The sequence below is a fragment of the Equus quagga genome, chromosome 13 (assembly GCF_021613505.1).
Source record: "Equus quagga isolate Etosha38 chromosome 13, UCLA_HA_Equagga_1.0, whole genome shotgun sequence".
Classification (NCBI taxonomy): domain Eukaryota; kingdom Metazoa; phylum Chordata; class Mammalia; order Perissodactyla; family Equidae; genus Equus; species Equus quagga.
The window spans coordinates 27,554,432-27,571,988 of NC_060279.1; the positions used below are offsets into that span (position 1 = coordinate 27,554,432).

Sequence of the window (17,557 nt, forward strand, 5' to 3'; positions counted from 1 at the left end):
TCCAAGGGATTTTCAATAACATCATCTGAAGGCTTCTCCTCAGAAACTCAGAACCCCTAAGACACTTGACCAATATACCTAAAGAGCTAAAAGAAAGAAAGCGTCACCCAAAGTCCTCTATCCAGCAAAAGTGTCCTTCCAAAGTAAAGGAGAAATGAAGGTATTCCCAGATACACAAAAGCTGAGGGAGTTCATGAGCACTAGCCCTCACCTGCAATACATGCTCAAGGGAGTCCTGCACGGTGAAACGAACGGACTCAACAGTAGCTCTAAGCCATTTGGATAAATAAAGATCTCGCTGATGGTAAATATATGGGCAATTAGGAAAGCTAGTATGATTGTGACCATGATCTGTAACTGCAATTTTTGTCTTCTATCTGATTTAAGAGACTAATATTTGTAAAGAAAATAAAGAGATTACTAGTGTAGAAGCCACTATTAAAATTTTTAGGTGTAGAGGCTAGTATCACATCAAAATCCAAAATGGGTGGGGACGGATCTGTAGAGGAGCAGTTCTTAGAATTTATTGAAGTTAAGTTGGTATAAACTCAAATTGGAGGCTTATAACTACAGGATGTGAAATGCAATCCTCATGGTAACCACCAAGACAACAGACACAGAATACACACCAAAGAAGATGAGAAAAGAATTTAAACATTTCACTAGAAAAATCAACTAAACACAAAAGAAAGCAGTGTGACAGGAAATGAGGGACCAAAAAAGCCATAAGGCACATAAAAAAGAAATAGCACAATGACAGAAGTCAGTCCCTCTTTGTCAGTCATGACATTGAATGTAAATGGACTGAACTCTCCAATCAAAAGACAGAGCTTGGCAGAACGGGTAAAAAAACACATGACTCAGCTATACGCAGTCTAGAAGAGACTCACTTGGGATCCAAAGACAAAAACAAGTTGTAAAGGAAAGGATGGAAACAGCTATTCTGTGAAGAGAGTAACCAGAGAAAGCAGAGGTGGCTATACTGAAATCAGACAAAATGGACTCTAAATCAAAAAAGGCTACAAGAGACAAAAAGTGACCTTATATATTAAGAAGGGTTCAAAACTGTAAGAAGATATAACAATTATAAACATTTATGCACCTAAGGACAGCCTATCAAAATACATGAAGCAAGAAGTGACAGAATTGAAGGGATAAATACACTTTTCTATTTAAAAGAGGCATTTCTACAAGAGTCGTTGGAGACTTCAACACCCCATTCACAGGAAGGAATAGAACCACGAGACAGAAGCTATGTGAGGAAACGGAGGACTTGAACAACACGATAAACCAACTAGATGTCACAGACACATATAGTGCAGTCAACCCAACACAAGAATATACAGTCTTGTCAAGTGCACATGTGACATTGTCCTAGATAGACCATATGTTAGGCCACAAATTAATAAAACAAATTAATGTTATTAATAATACAATTAATTACCTGATAAATAATACTAATAACATAATTACGTAGGCTACAAATTAATATTGTTAATCAATAGATTTAAAAATATAGATGTTGTACAAAGTAGCTTCTCTAACTACAATGGAATGAAGTCAGGAATTAATGTGAAAAAGAAAACTGGAAAATTGACAAAATCTTAGAAAATAACACACTTTTAAACGACCACTGGATCCAAGAAGAAGTCACAAGGAAAATTAGAAAATACTTTGAGATAAATGAAAATGAAAAAATAACATAGAAAAACTTACGGGATGCAGCAAAAGCAGTGCCAAGGGGGAAATGTATAGCTAAAAATGATTACATTAAAAAATTGAGAGATTTGAAGGGGCCAGGCTAGTGGCGCAGTAGTTAAGTTGACATGTTCTGCTTTAGTGGCCCGGGGTTCACAAGTTCAGATCCCAGGTGCGGGCATGACACTGCTTAGGAAGCCATGCTATGGCTGGCATCCCACATGAAAAAAAAAAAGTACTGTAAGACAGGCATGGATGTTAGCTCAGGGCCAGTCTTCCTCAAAAACAGGAGGATTGGCAGGAGATGTTAGCCCAGAGCTCGCCTACATCAAAAAAAAAAGAAGAAGAAGTAGTTGACAGATTTGAAGTCAACAACCTAACTGTACAACTTGAGGAACTGGAAAAAGAAGAACCAAACCGAAAGCTAGACAAACAAGCACATAATAAAGAGTAGAGCTGAGATGAACAAAACAGAGAACAAAAAATATTAGAGAAAATCAAGGAAACCAAAAGTTGGTTCTACGAAAAGTTCAACCAAACTGACAAGCCTGTAGGTAGATGGACTAAGAAAATAGAGAGAAATGACTGACATCATAATTTAAGTGGGCACATTACTACTGATTCTACAGAAATAAAAAATATTATGAGAGTACTATGACAAATTTTATGCCAACAAATTAGATAACCTAGATAAAATGGACAAATTCTTAAAAACACAAAACCTATCAAGAACAAATCTCAAAGAAATAGATAATCTGAACAGACCTATAACTACTAAGGGGATTGAATCAGTAATCAAAAATCTCCCAATAAAGAAAAGCCCTGGACTTCACAGTTACACTGCTGAATTTTCCCATACATGTAAAGAAAAACTAATACCAATCCTTGCCAAATTTTTCCAAAAATTCCAAGGAGGGAATTCTTCAAAACTCATTCTATAAGACCAGCATTACAATGATACCAAAGATAGACAAAGACACTACAAGAAAAGAAAGCTACGGACCAATATCCCTAATGAACATTAAGGTAAAAATCCTCAACAAAATACTAGCAAACAATCTTGCAGCATATTAAAAGGATTATACACCATGAGCAGGTGGGAGTTATTCCTGGAATGGAAGCATCCTCAACATATGAAAATCATTCAATTAACGCCACATCAACAAAATAGAGGGAAAAACACCCATATGATTACCTCAATTGCTGCAAAAAAAGCATTTGACAAGATTCAATATCCTGTCACGATAAAAATACTCAACAAATGAGGAACAGAAGGAACCTACTTCAAGATAATAAATGCCATCCATGAAAAACCCACAACAAACATCCTATTCAATGGTGAAAAGCTGAAATCTTTTCCTCTAAGATGAGGAACAAGGCAAGGATGCCTGCTTTGACCATTCCTAGTCAACATAGTACTGCAAGTTCTAGACAAAGCTGTCTGGAAAGAAAAAATAAATAAAAGGCAACCAAATGGGAAAGGAAGCAGTAAAATTATCATTGTTTGCAGATGATAGGTTCTCAGATGTAGAAAACTCTAAAGATTACATGCACCCACTAACACAAAAATATTAGAATAAATCAATTCAGCAAAGTAGTGTGATACAAAGTTGGTATTAAAAAATCAGTTGCATTTCTACAGTGTATTACATTTACCCTCTAAATGCACATGTTTCATAGATGCCCAGTATTCCCAATACATACTATTAAAAGAGCCCCATAGAACAAAGGCTATTATGAAGTGCTCAGGACCTCTGTTTGAAATGTTTCATTCCTCTGCAGCAGTCTCAAAGATAAGGTTTTCCAACTAAGACAGCTTGATCAACATGATGGTCCAGGCTGACCAGGTCAATGTTGGTCTGCTGGCCCCTTCCAGCGTTACCTCAGTCAGTGTAAGAGTCTCTTTGGATGGCAATTCTACCTCCCATTTCCAGAAGCCCTACTTCAACTCTGAGAGCCGGCTGTTTTAAATAGGGTGCACTCTGTTGGGATAGGCTTCTTAGTATAATAGAAGTATTCAATTTTGCTTTCCTTCAATTTAAATTTCTTCCTATTAATTACACATCTTTGCAGCCTCCATTAAAGCCCAAGAGTTGTTTGGCCACAGGTGCAACTTGTCACATACAAAGCAAAATGGAATCAACTTTATGGGCACGCTTAAGAAGAGAGGACAAAAATGGAATTCATAAGTTTTACCTTATTTCCTCTAAGGAGTAACTTACCCCTCATTACAAACATAGTGAACCTGTGAACCAAACTCCAAAGTCTCATTTACATGTTGCACTGCGCCATTTGCCGGCTCTACTGGAGGTGGACATAATTTTCCTAAAAGACAATTTTAAAATTTATTGTTTTATACGAATTTCAAAACAGATGTGCATCGAAATCAAAACTCTACATTGTTCTTTGGACTTTTTGGGAATATTATTTACTTTCTTTAACTATGGTAAAGCCAAACTTAAGACTCACATTGGAGCTGGCCCCGTGGCCGAGTGGTTAAGTTCACGCGCTCTGCTGCAGGCAGCCCAGTGTTTCGTCAGTTCGAATCCTGGGCGCGGACATGGCACTGCTCATCAAATCACGCTGAGGCAGTGTCCCACATGCCACAACTAGAAGGACCCACGACTAAGAATATACAACTATGTACCAGGGAGCTTTGGGGAGAAAAACAAAAAAAATAAAATCGTAAAAAAAAAAAATTAAAACAAAAAAGAAAAAAAAAAAAGACTCACATTTACCTAGGCAACCAGCTGCCAACAAAAAGATTCCCTAGAGATTTTCAAAGCCCTAAAAAATACCTTGCTATCTAAAACCTACATTCACATGAGACAACCATCATCTCAGTAGTGGAACATGTGCCGTACAATGTGTGAATATCTCCAGAGCAATTAAAAAAAAACCAAAAATGTTTTGTTGACTTACTTGTACAAGCCTCCTGGAGAGGTGTCCATGTGTTATCAGCCTGACAGATGGCAGAGGTGGGAAGAGGAGGTCTCTTGAGCTTGTAGCCTAGACGACACTCGTATTCTATTGTGGCCCCAGGGCTATAAGGGGGTTGAGCAACACCCTTCAGCTTCATGGATTGGTATCTTGGTGGATCACCACAGGCATCTAGAACAAAGAGAGTAAGAGCATGAAAATAAAGCATGTTACCTCGTTCATCAGACAGGGCCTGTGGCCTGGCAGCAGGTAAGTAGTACAGAATAAAGGAAAGTTTCTTGGCAAGATGTTAAATGACTGTCCATGCTTTTCCCCAGCTGGTGGTAGCTGTGGACAATGTGTCTTGGTTATTTTTAATAACATCCTGTTAGCTTTTGGTTTGTTGGGGAATGAGGTGAACTTTCAATCAACAGTAAATTGAAGAGACAATATCAATGTTTTGGGTTTTGAATTTTTTTTAAAGATTTTATTTTTCCTTTTTCTCCCAAAGATCCCTGGTACATAGTTGTGTTGTTTTTCATTTTTTGTTCTTTTGAGGAAGATTAGCCCTGCACTAACATCTGCAGCCAATCCTCCTCTTTTTGCTGAGGAAGACTGGCCCTGAGCTAATATCCGTGCCCATCTTCCTCTACTTTCTATGTGGGATGCCTACCACAGCATAGCCTGCCAAGTGGTGCCAAGTCCACATCTGGGATCCAAACCGTCGAACTCCGGACCACCAAAGCAGAACATGTGCACTTAACCGCTGCACCCCCAGGCCAGCCCCCATTGTTTTCGGTTTTAAAAATATATTTATAGGTATGCATCCTTCCCCACTTTTTTCTAAATTCATTCCAAAACTCACCTCTCCTTGAAGAAGTCTCTATAGAATATACCACTCTACTGAGACAACCCTCACAGGTTGAAGCACAAACTCATGATCACTTGTCACTGCACGCTCAGTCTCCTCTCGGAAGGCGAGTTCCTGGAGGTCAGGGATCACATGCCTTCTTTTTCTGCTACACTCTCTACCCAGCGGGTGCTCAAGAAATGCTACAGTAAGAGGCGGTGATTAAATAAGCATCGTGGATTCCACAGATCAAAATAAAGATGGACTGAACTACTTCAAAATAAAAGACATCATTTCATAGTTTTCATAACAGTGAACTGAGCATTTTGTAAGTGAATAGATGCCACTTAAATATCAAAATGAACTACTTTCAGTAGCCTTACATGAAAAAAACTTTGCTTTCTTGGACATTATTTTATATAATTTGATCTTCCTTTGCTGATCAATGGATCATGCAGTCCCCCAGAAGATCCCTGAGGTAGCTGTTTGAGCTGTTCATCCAACAGATCCCTACTACAGTAAAGCTACTATATTGCTATGCTTTTAGATAAAGTTTTTACTTCTGGGTATTTTTGGGAGGAGACGAGTTCTCCTTAGAATAATGTCTTTTCTACTTTAGCAATTCCTCACAGTGCAACTAGAAGAATATTGATATGACAGAGTGACCAATGCTCTTCCACGTCAGATGCCTGTCAATGGCTCCCCAATGCTCTCAAGATAATGTCTAAGCCCCTTCACATGGCTAACAGACTTTTAAAATCTGTCACTATCAGGACGCTGTTCACTCTTGCACACTATTCTCAAGCCATATTCAATTCTATGCAGTGCCCATTAAACTGTTAAATTACATTAGCACTGTAGGTTCCATGCATCATTTTGACCAGAGACCCTGCCACTCCTCCCACCCACTGATCCTTCAGTTTCATCTTAGATGCCACTTCTCCCTTGAAGCTCTTGACATCTCTCAATCAGAAAACCGGGTTAAGTGTCCTCCTGCTGCCCCAATTTGCTTCTTTCATAGCACTTTTCATATGCCAATTCTTTAGTGTTTATACTCCTTCCAAGACTGTCACCCCGAGGACCACGTCTCATTCATCAGGACTCTTCTAGGACCCAGCACGAGAGCTGAATGAGCACTGGTATCAATCACTTCTACACACTTAGATCCAAATTCAAATCTTTACTGTTCAGCCAACCTCTTCCAGAGGTATCTGCAAATCATAATTTTTTTCTTTGCTCTATTCACACCTATCTTCAATTTTATTTCATTGGTTTAGTGATAGACAAATCCCTTTATCACAGTTTTAAATTTCTTTCATGTCAAAATATTTGTGCTTTATTATTTTTTATGAACCCATACTTTATTATATGAAATGGCATTTTAACATTATCAAAGGTCAACTCTAAATATTGTGGGTTATAGTTTTTCCTAAAATATGGTAATGGAAGATTCCAGTAGTTCGTTCTGACAACAGTGATGATAGTAATAATTTTGGAAATAGCAAATGTAAGCACTAATTGTGCCAAACATTATTTTAAGTGCTTTTAAACTAACTTAATCTTCATGATCATCCTATGAGTTGAGATTACTTTTCCATAATAGTTCCACAGGTACTATTTGCCCCTCCTTAAGATGAGCAAACTGAGGCATAGTAAGGTGAAGCACTTTGCCCAAAAAACATTCCCAGTAGGCAGAAAGACCCAGGAGTGAAGCCAGGCAGCCTGGTTCCACTACGACCACCGCTTCCCATCACGGTCTCTCATCTGGAACCCTCGCGTGCTTACACCAACACACTGTGTCTGCAAGTTAGTCCCCAAGAAACAGTCTTCTACTGAGCCTGGGGAAATTAGAGCAACCCTAATGTAGATCTGCGTTGTGCCAAGTCAAACAGAACGGCTCAAGGTGCCCTAAAAGGACAGGTAACAACATAGAGTCTGAATTTTATGATGGTGACTATTCATTCCTGACTACCCTGTTGCTTTTCACAATTTTTCACTCTATGATCTAGTCCTCTCCTTGCTCTCGCCTCCTTTGCCCTACTGCTGCCTCACTGGGTAGCTTGGCAGTCCATGAATCCCCGAGCCACGTCACATCTCTGAGCCATTGTTCACACTGCTCCCTCTGCTGGGAAGACCCTTCCTACCTGCTCAGCAGCCACTCCTGCTCAACGCTTGTCTTCTAGACAAGGAGATAATCATCTTAAAGCTTTATGCACTGGAGAGAGAGCTGGCCACATAATTTCTTTTGTTGCCTATCTCCCAGGATTCTGGTAACCTAGCAACTGACCAGACAAGGACTGCTGTCTTTGCGTTGCAATATGCAGAATAAGGCCACTAAGTAACTAGGGTGTAAGCACTTAGTGATATTGGCTTTTCTTCTAGAAAGAAAGAAAAGACCTAAAATAGGCAGAAGAGACCACCCATTAAAGGACATTGTGGGTTTTGTCCGGAAAAAGCAGACTCCTTCTGGAGGAATGAGACTGGTCCCAAAATTCGACAAATGTTCCCTTCTGGGACCTCGTACCATTTGGCAACCACCTCTGAGATGACAAACCCCCCAGGCACAACAGTGTCTGCTCACAAAACCTTCTCCTCAGGAGCTGCTTCAAAAGTGAAATGTTTATTTTATTCACATTTTTCCGTTCCCAGCATAGTAAGTTCTCATTTTTACTTTCTCTAAGTTTCATACCTTTCCTGATTTTTTTACCTTTCCACCTTAACCTTGCTTCTCCTCCTCTTCATTTCTAGTTTTGTTACCTTCCAGAGACATCCTACTCATTTTAGTGATCTATTTTCCTCTATTTTAAATAGCTTTCTAAGTGTCCTTTATACTCTACCTTTAAGCCTATTCTAAGCAGTATTCTTTCTTTAAAAGTTCCTTTTGTTTTCTTTTTACTACCACTGTTCCCCGCCCCCCCCCCCCCCCCCCCCCCAACAGAAATGAACTTGTTAATGATCTGTAACAAGGAAGACTGCAATCCTGTGACCCTGGAGAGTCTACAAACAGGAAGACACAGCCTCCCGGACCCTCAGCTGTCCTGCCTTAGCGTTTTAGGCACCACAGAAATGCTATCGTAAGAATGGTGCTTTAAAGAACCTTCCTCCCGAGGCATTTTTTTCCTGAGCTCTAAGCTCCAGCTGAATAGTATGTTTAGTTTTCTGGAATTTAATAGTAATACAAGAGTATTGATATCGAGGCCAAAAAAACCACAACGGGCATTTGGAACAAGTGTGACAAGAGAGACAAGATCTCTGCATTCTAGCGGGGAGAAAAGAGAAGAGAGTATGGGAAGAGTGACTACAGGTCAAGGGGGATTTGAGATGGAGAGTGTGTGTGTGTCTACCTGAGACAGGGTGGGCGAAGAAGTTCTGGGGTGGGGGGTGGAGGGTAACATCTCAGCTGAGTTTGAAGAATAAGAAGGAGACCAGTATGCAAGAGGCAGGAGGACCATTTTCCAAGGCTTTGGGAATAGCAAGTGCAGAAGCCCCAAGTGGCAGAATTGGCCTGATGAGCAGAAAAGTCTTCCCCGCCTCCACTCATTTGCTAAATGCTGTCAGAGTCTCAGGCTCCTTTCCTCCAGAGCGCTTCTCTTGGGTTATAATGTATTCATTAGTATTATGTTTTTTCACTGTCTCCCAATAAATTTTAGCAAATATTTCTCGACTATCTAGTGTGTGCTTGGCACTGGGGATCTAACAGTCAGCAAATACAGTCTCTGCTTATATTCGGGTGTGTGTGCAAACAGACAAAGAAAGATCATGAAAACAGGAATGGTTTGTTATTGCTGAGCAGGGTACCCTCAGGACCAGCACAGGACCTGGCACAGGGAAGGCAAATCTTTGTGGAATGAACGTTGCTAAGGAAAGAATGCAGCATACAAACGGTATATGTTACAGGATCCTGAAAATAACTTGGGCAAAGGAACACACGTGCATATGAAGACAGAGGAAAAATACCAAAGTATTTAAAATGTTTGTCCTTTGTGCATGTTTTATGTAACTTGACTTTTTTACCACATATATTTTTAAAGTACTTATTTCCAGTCAATGAAACATGAAACAAACGTAGCAGATGGGCCTTAAGCCATAGTTTTTGAGCTGTAGAGGAAAGCCAGATTCACATTATTTATCGTTCATTTCTTAGGATAACCGTTTCTCACTAAGTTTGGCTACCAATGTGTTTTAGGTGACTTCGGATGTCCCCTCAAATATGATCCGACCCAATGAAAAGAAGGAAACAATGCCAAAAAGCCATTCGGTAACGGAACTGGATACTGTCTGTGCTACATGGGAACAGGAAGATAATTACATGACAAAAAAAAAAAGAAGAAGAAGAAGCAATAGGCTGCCAACCGATACGAATATGATCTTGGGCAAGAAGGAGCCTGAGAACGTCAGGTACAAAAGCGTGGCGCGCCCCTCCCAAACCCTCGGAACCCCAGGCACCCAGAGCCTGCTCTCACCCCAGCACTACAGGCACACCACGCGCTTCCCAGCCCCCTGACGAAGCGAGCAGCGGGCCTCCTCGCTCCACACTCGGCACCGCTGGGTGGCCACTTCCGTGGAACACACACCCGACAACACGCCCGCGGCTTCCCCAGCCCAGCCACGCGGGGCACAAATACCCCTCTCAACACGGCACCATCCGGCCCAGGGAAGCAGGGCAAACCCTCCCCACCGGCACAGCACGAGTCCCAGCAACTCCCCCACGCTCCTGGGCACTCAAGAGCAAGCCCTCACCGCAAGCACCGCGTCCGCGCTCCCATCCCGACTTGGCTCAGTGCCGGTAACAGCCTGCAAGCTTTCGCTAGGGACACAGCCTGGCCCGGTCAACACCGGCTCACCCACCCCGCCGCACCGCTCGGTGCCGACCACCAAGCCTTCACCTCCTGCGCTTCGTGGTCCTCACCGCCGGGATCCCTGCACAGCGCCACCCGGGGGGAAGGCTGGCCACGCACTACCCACTCCGCACGACCCGGGTCGACTCAGCCCCGCGCCACCTGCCCGACCCACCGAGCGAAGTTCCCCCGCCCTCGGCTCCGGTCGGCCTGCCCCCGACCCGCTCCCGTTCGCGCTGGAGCGCACGCCCTCTCCAGGCTCCTACCGGACGGGGATACGGGTAGCGGGAGCACTAGGGCCCCTAAAAGGATCCCAACGGAGCACCAAGAAGAGAAGTGGCTCTCGGGGCGACAGAGAGGTGCCCAGCGCCGCGCGCAAGACGCCGTCATTTTCGGGGAGATCCCCCGGATTCCCGAGAGCCGGGCGAGCGGCACTTCCTCAGCTTGGTCACCCGACGCAACAATCCCCAGACTACCAAAGGGTCTTGTGCGGTACGGCCCTTGGGCGTGGCCTGTATCTCGCCGGAGTCGGAAGTGAGCCGCTGTACCGAGGCCGGGCGGGGCCAATGAGGGGGGCGGGGGCTGCAGGGCGGGGGCTGCAGGGCGGGGCCTCGGAGCGGGGAATGCGCGTTAGGCCTGGAGAGGACGCCGCGGAACCTGGCTGTGACCTAAAGGATCCGAGTTGGCGGGCGGCTCCGGCTCCTCCCGCGTGAGCCTGACCGCTCTCTGGCCGCACCCTCTGCAGACCTGCCCGGGAGCCCCGAGGAGGCTTGCGGGAAACCGCTGGGTCACCGCCGCATTCGTACACGGTTAACACCCCACGCAGGAAGGGCGGAAAGGAAACGAGCTGGCGGATCGTTAGTGTTCCTTTTCCGGATCGCTGGGTCGAAGAATAAAGCGCCTCGACCTGAAAATAGAAACCGGGAGCCCAGGCAGCGGGTCACCGTGGGACCAGCCGCCTCCGGGCTTCAGTTGTCCTGGGACGCTCCGGGCTTCAGGACTACCTGGGCCCTCAGTATTCAGCATCAGTCAGGCACAATTAGGGACAATACCTGAGAGCCTTGGTTGAGCCTCTGCTACTGCATCCCGTGCAGGCCTGCTAGAGTTCAAAACCATGAAGACTTGGCCTCTGCACTCGCAACCCCTATCGTGAATTACTCTCCCCCACTGCCTTGAGAGCACGCCTGGGAAGGTCAATTATTAAGGGACACGGGGCCCTTAGACGCTGGGCCTCAGTTCTCTGGGGCCCTTGCCTTTGAGCAACTCAGTGTTTTTTGAAGAGGAAATATACGTGCATGAAAAAGGTAAGGACAAGGGTGTATGATGTCCAAATTCCTGGCAGCGATGAATGCTATTATTACTGAGATGGGTAGGAATTGATAACAGGGAGAAGTTTCTGGGAAACAATCTCTCAGTGCTGGAAAATTAAGAATGAGCAAGATTTATTTGTAGAGTTGTGAGTAAGCCTGTATGACCACAAAAGTAGGGAAAAAAAAAAAAGGTAACATAACTGGTATTAAAACAGACAAGAGAAGCTGACATTTTCTTCCTGTTAGTTGACAGAATGAAAACGTCAACCAATGTGAGTAAACATATTGGGAGCCCAGCACCCTCAAACTTTTAATTTTTAACACAACTTTTCCATATGTTAATACTTTTAAAAGGGACATGACTTTTAAACCACCGATTCCGTTTAGAGTTTATCCCAAAGAAATGATCACAGCTATGAGCAAAGACGTATAATTTAGGAAAAAATGTAAACTCTTAAGTGTCTAGCAAACATAGAAGGAATTTTTGATAGGTGGCTTTATGGGATCAAATTGTCTGCAGCCAGCAGTGTAAAAATATATCAGTGTGAGAAACTATGATATATTCGTAAGAGGGAAAGGCAGACTCCAAATCAGAGTGCCTTTTGATATTCCTTTTATTAAAAGTAATACATTGATACAAAGAGATTAATTGTGAATATACCAAAATTTAGCATAGTTGATAGGATCATGGGTATTTCATTTTCTTTGTGCTCTTCAGTTTTCTATTTTGACACTATGTTACGTTTGGAATCAGCTAAATAAAAAAAATTTAAAAATCTAACCTATTTATCAACTATTTTGTTGCTGTTTAGTTCATAGAATGGTGGGGATAGAGCCTGTATGGCACAGGGTTAAGGTATGAGAAGATGGTGAGGAAATGCAAGCTCTCCGTATAAACCTCAAAAGCCTCTTCTGGAATTATAAAATGTTATGTATATTTAAACAGTTCTATATCTGAGATGTACTAAAGACTTTCTGGGTTCAAAAAACCATGGAATTTCCTCTTCTTCCCAGACCAACGCAGTGTTTGAATTCTTGGTAGAGCACATAGACACAAACTGTGGATGTGAGGTATAAAGTAGACACCTTAGTATCTTGGATTATAAAAGCCAGACACTGCATGATGACACTTAATTGAAAGAGGCATAATTAAGGAGACTCACTGAGGGGGGATTCTCATTCCTGTTGATTCTTACAGTTGTAAAAGAGTGATATAACAAAAGTTCTGAGGCTCCATGTTGGCACTTATTTGTGAGAACAGAGAATCTAATTATGTTCTCTGCTACCATCGATACACAATGCTGTGTTAATTATATCCCAATAAAGAGAAAAAAATTTTATCATCTATTTCTAGACTTGAAGCTTTTTTTTCTCATGAGAAAATTTTAAAAAATAGGGGAAAAATATGGCTAGTGTTTGATTTCCTAGTTACAGGTGCTAAATTAGATTCGAGGATTAGAGTTTTACTGGAACTTTCTTTTTTTTTTTTCAAAGATCGACACCTGAGCTAACAAGTGTTGCCAATCTTCTCTTTTTTTTTTTTCTGCTTTATCTCCCCAAACCCCCCCGTACATAGCTGTATATCTTAATTGCAGGTCCTTCTAGTTGTGGGATGGAACTTTCAGTCTGTGAAATTTTTCTATCTGGGTTTCATCAAGCCGTTCTTAATATAATTGAAGACTTTTGCATCAATCTCTTTAACTTATTTTGATTTGACCCAACTGAGGCTCCATTTGAAAGGTCCTGAGCCTTGTTCCTTATTTTTCTAGACAAGCTCCATGAAGCAGAGATAGAGTGTTCTTGCTGTATCTCGAATGTGGAGACTGTGCTATGCCTGTAGTAGGTGCATATTAAATACCTGTTGTTAAAACCACAGGCCCAAAATGACATCACTCATGCCAAAAGCCCATGATACCAAACCTAGATTTAATGCCTGATCTCATTGCAATTTCACCCTCTCCCAGAAATGTCATCTTAAACTACCAGTCTGGAATTTTCTGGTCAAGTACCAGTTAAGTAATCTGGTGGGAATGAATATTGATGCCGTCAGAGGTGGGGATAGCAGCATGAATGGGCCTGTGAAGGTTCTCAGAAAAGGCTTTCTGCCATCATGGTGAATGACACATTAGGTATTTGCGAAAACCTGAAAGAGAAAGGCTAAACAGAGGATAGTTAAGCCCCTTTTTTGATGTTGGCCCTGGGAGCTGTGCCATCTCTGTTTGCACCTGGCAAGCACCTGCCAGCCTACTGACCTTCGTATTTAGCTGTTAAAGAGCATTAGTGTGGTATGCCACACCCCGAGCAAGGATTCTGAAACCAATCAAGTGCAGAAAGGAGGGCATTTCTCAGAAGGAACACATTTTATTTTCTTGTAGCTTTTGAAGGCTTTAAAAAGTAAATATAGTACAAACCATTTTCCATAAGTAGATTTACAAAGATAAAATCTTTTCTTTCTCGTTATGATGGTGAAGACACAAAGTTTCATTTAAATGTCAGACTTAAACTAACTTACATCTCCCCCTTAAGTGTACAAAAAGGAAAACAAAACAAAACAAAGTTAGAAGGTTGGCACTAGGAATAGCTTTGGAGACCAATTAGTCCAGCCCCTGCTTTTCAGATGAAAAATGTTAAGGCTGGAAGTTAAGAGAATTGCTAAGACTGAAAGTTAAGTTAGGCAAGATGGTATTTTACAGATAGTGAGCATAAACAGTATTTCCCATGGATAACTGGTGTAATAGAAAAAAAAACCTCATGGACTTATTATAATTAAAAAGTCACAGGCATCAGATATTTGTTAATCATATTGATCAGTGACCTACTCAATTCTGGAAAAAAAGACCCCTAATTTTTTCTTGTGATGGTGAAATTTAATTCTAAGAAGGGCCAATTCCCAGGCATTTAGGGATTAAATAATCACAATTTGGGGAGCACAGTTTCAGGTAGAAACCCAAATAAGTGTTCCAAATACTGGAGACAGGCTAAGGGTTTTTATGGAAAAAGAAAGACAGATGTGGTAAGCTGCATTAAAGAAGAGTTCATTGATCCTATATGGATAAGGCCTGGTTTGTACTTCATCGATAGGCTTGAGATTCAGTCATCAGGCAAAAGGCTAGATTTGTACTTCAGTGATTGGTTAGCTCTTTGGTCATCAGCAAAGTTCAACTTCATCAGTCCTCATAAACAAGATATTCTTGTCTTTACTGACTTCTTGGAATGTTGACAGTTTGGTCCAGTTCGGAAGATAAAGAAAACAAGATATGCAAAGCAACTCATTTGAAATGGCTGCTCTGGCTCTATTTTCCTATGGCTTCCCTGATCTCATCTTTCACAGTTACTTCCTTAGAACTCCAAGGAATAATAAGACATTTGCTAAAGTTTCAGCTCAGCAAAGCCATTGAGCATCTTCTCATATATTTGTGGGCTTCTTGTCATTCTTTTTTTGGTGACTGAGTCTATGTCCTTAGCTCATTTTGGGGGCGGTGGGAAGAAGGTTGGTCTTTAAATGTTTAACTCTCTAAATAAGCCAATTCTCCTCTGTTATGTAAGTTGAATTTTCTTCTCCCACTTTGTCAGTTGACTTTGCTTATGCTGTTCTTTTCCTATCTTGCATGATTTTAAATTGAAAGTCAAGTTGATATCCAGCTCACTCTTTATCAAGGTAAAGATGGCAGAATACACTCTAAAAGCAACTATTAAAATCCAGGATTACACAGAAGTTAGCAGTAGTCATAGACAAAGCTGTTGTTAAATATCCAGAAAGATTCTGGTATTTTCCAGCCATCATTAGCGTGGCTCATAATACTATACCAAATAAATTTTTGATCTATAAAGATGTGGACCCATTAAAGACTGTAGGGCCCTTTATTTACAAAGTGTCAATGTATGTTTATTAATTTTATAAATTCTTAAAAGTCATGCTTTCTTAGTTAAGTTGGTGTATTCTGAATCCATACAAAAGTAAGCTAGTTACTTTTATTATAAAATTATTCTTTCATTTAAATTTTAGTATTTTTTTCATACAGAGCATAGTACAAAGTGCTTTTGAAATAGAGCTTAGGAAATATCCAAAGCTTAATTTTTTTCCAGATATTTCTCTTGACCACTCTCCCCTATAATCATTAATGCCTTTTTAATAAGCAGAAATTACTTTTCTCCTATAGAAACTGAAAACTGGTATAGCATATATTTTACTCAAAATGTCTAAAAGGAGTGGGTTCTGCCCTCTAAAAGAAAAAGAAGCTATTTAAGAAAGAAAGACATCTCTGTGTATAAAGATACATATATGAAGAAGGATTAGCAGAAAGTGAATTAAAATATTAACAGTGGTTACCATTAGGTAGTCTAATTATATCCGACTTATTTGTTTTTCATATCTTCCTCCTGCATTTTCCAAATTCTCCTTAATGAGCACATCCCATATTATAAATATTTTAAAATAAGGGGAAACAAATCCCAAGCTTGTAAACAGAAATCCTAGGCAACACCTTCTTCCTTGAAGTAGTGGAGACTATTTATGTATCCTAAGTGCAGTCTTTTCCCCTGACTAGATAGTGTACACTTTCAGCACAAGGAAAGAGGGCGAAGGAGTGACAATAATCCAAACTAGGAGGAGGGAGCTTCACCAGATGCTAGCAGCGCTTCAGCATCTTCATGTGCACATATTTGCATCTGCGTGAAGTCACTTCAAAGATTTTATGAATCTCAGATCTTTTTTGTTGAAATGGATCAGCTCCTTTCCAACCAACATTTTAATTTGAGGTGTTCTCCAGCTTTGTAGTACACTGTCAAGGAAGGACACTGAAATAAGAGGATATTTTAATTTAGACAGCACGATTGACAACTAAAATACCCAGAATTTGTATGCTGATAATCATGCTAGCATTACACATAAATTACAACTTCAAAAGAAGTGTTTATTGCTCTCTATTCTGGTTGCTTTGTTGGGCCCAAGAAAGTATGGCATAAATTGGAACGTTGATGAGAAAGATTAATGAGTAACTTGACCTTTCCTCATTGCTTCTTTTGCCAAGGGAAAAGTGTTTTCTGAGTTGAGGAAGTAAGTGAAAGAGCCTCCTTCCAGAAAACCTACAAGTCCCTCGTAACACACAAAATATTTACTTGAGTCTCTTTTCTGAACCGTGGTTGCGACAGGGAAGGGAAACAGGAGCTGGTGGTTTGGAGGAGGGTCAGCTTCAGAGAGCATGTCCTACTCTCCTAAGCACCGTCAGGACGGAAAGAAGGATTGTACAGTCCAAGATATCCCAGTACTTCCTCGGCCATGCTGAAGCCTCCCTTCTTCCTTAAGGCCAGGGACTCTGTCCTTCCACCAATGGACAGACCCTGATGAGGCCATCAGCTCACCTGGCACCCCCAGTAGTTACTGCTACGTGATCCTCATCATTGTACTCTGTACCTCACAGGACTTCCCAACATCATCTGTGACCTGCATCATATTTGAACCTTGCCATGTCCTTCAGCACACAACTCTCTCTCTGGGGTCTGCCTCTTTACTTGTATCACCCTCTCTGCCCCTGTACTTGGCCTGGGCACACAGGTCTTAAGCTTGGTACAGATTCTAAGTCATTCCTTGTCTACCAAGGTCAAAATTCCAATCTTAGAAGAGAAATTTGAGACAAATTCATTAAGAACTTTCTCCTTTTGTTAAAAGGTGGTCAACAGAATATATACAAGATTTGAGATGCATCTCAATGTTTCCAAAAAGTTGAGGATACATAAAATTTTGATAAATTCATTATCAAAGGGGCTGGCCCTGTGGCCAAGTGGTTAAGTTTATGTGCTCTGCTTCCGTGGCCCAGGGTTTCACTGGTTTGGATCCTGGGCACCGACATGGCACCACTTGTCAGGCCATGCTGAGGCGGCGTCCCACATAGCGCAACCAGAGGCACTCACAACCAGGATACACAACTATGTGGGGTGTGCAC

At 41.6% G+C, this 17,557-nt stretch overlaps 1 protein-coding gene across 1 annotated transcript in view; it reads right to left on the reverse strand.

Annotated features, from left to right (window-relative positions):
• LOC124249706 (membrane cofactor protein-like) overlaps positions 1–17,067 on the reverse strand; it is a 52,515-nt gene extending 35,448 nt beyond the window's left edge. The window contains exons 1-5 of the mRNA XM_046680938.1: positions 17,029–17,067; positions 11,026–11,212; positions 10,572–10,901; positions 4,621–4,809; positions 3,921–4,023 (exon numbers count right to left, since the gene is read on the reverse strand). Of these exons, the coding sequence (XP_046536894.1) occupies positions 3,921–4,023; positions 4,621–4,809; positions 10,572–10,901; positions 11,026–11,212; positions 17,029–17,067 (848 nt within the window). The remainder of the gene's footprint in view (positions 1–3,920; positions 4,024–4,620; positions 4,810–10,571; positions 10,902–11,025; positions 11,213–17,028) is intronic.
• Positions 17,068–17,557: the final 490 nt, after the last annotated feature.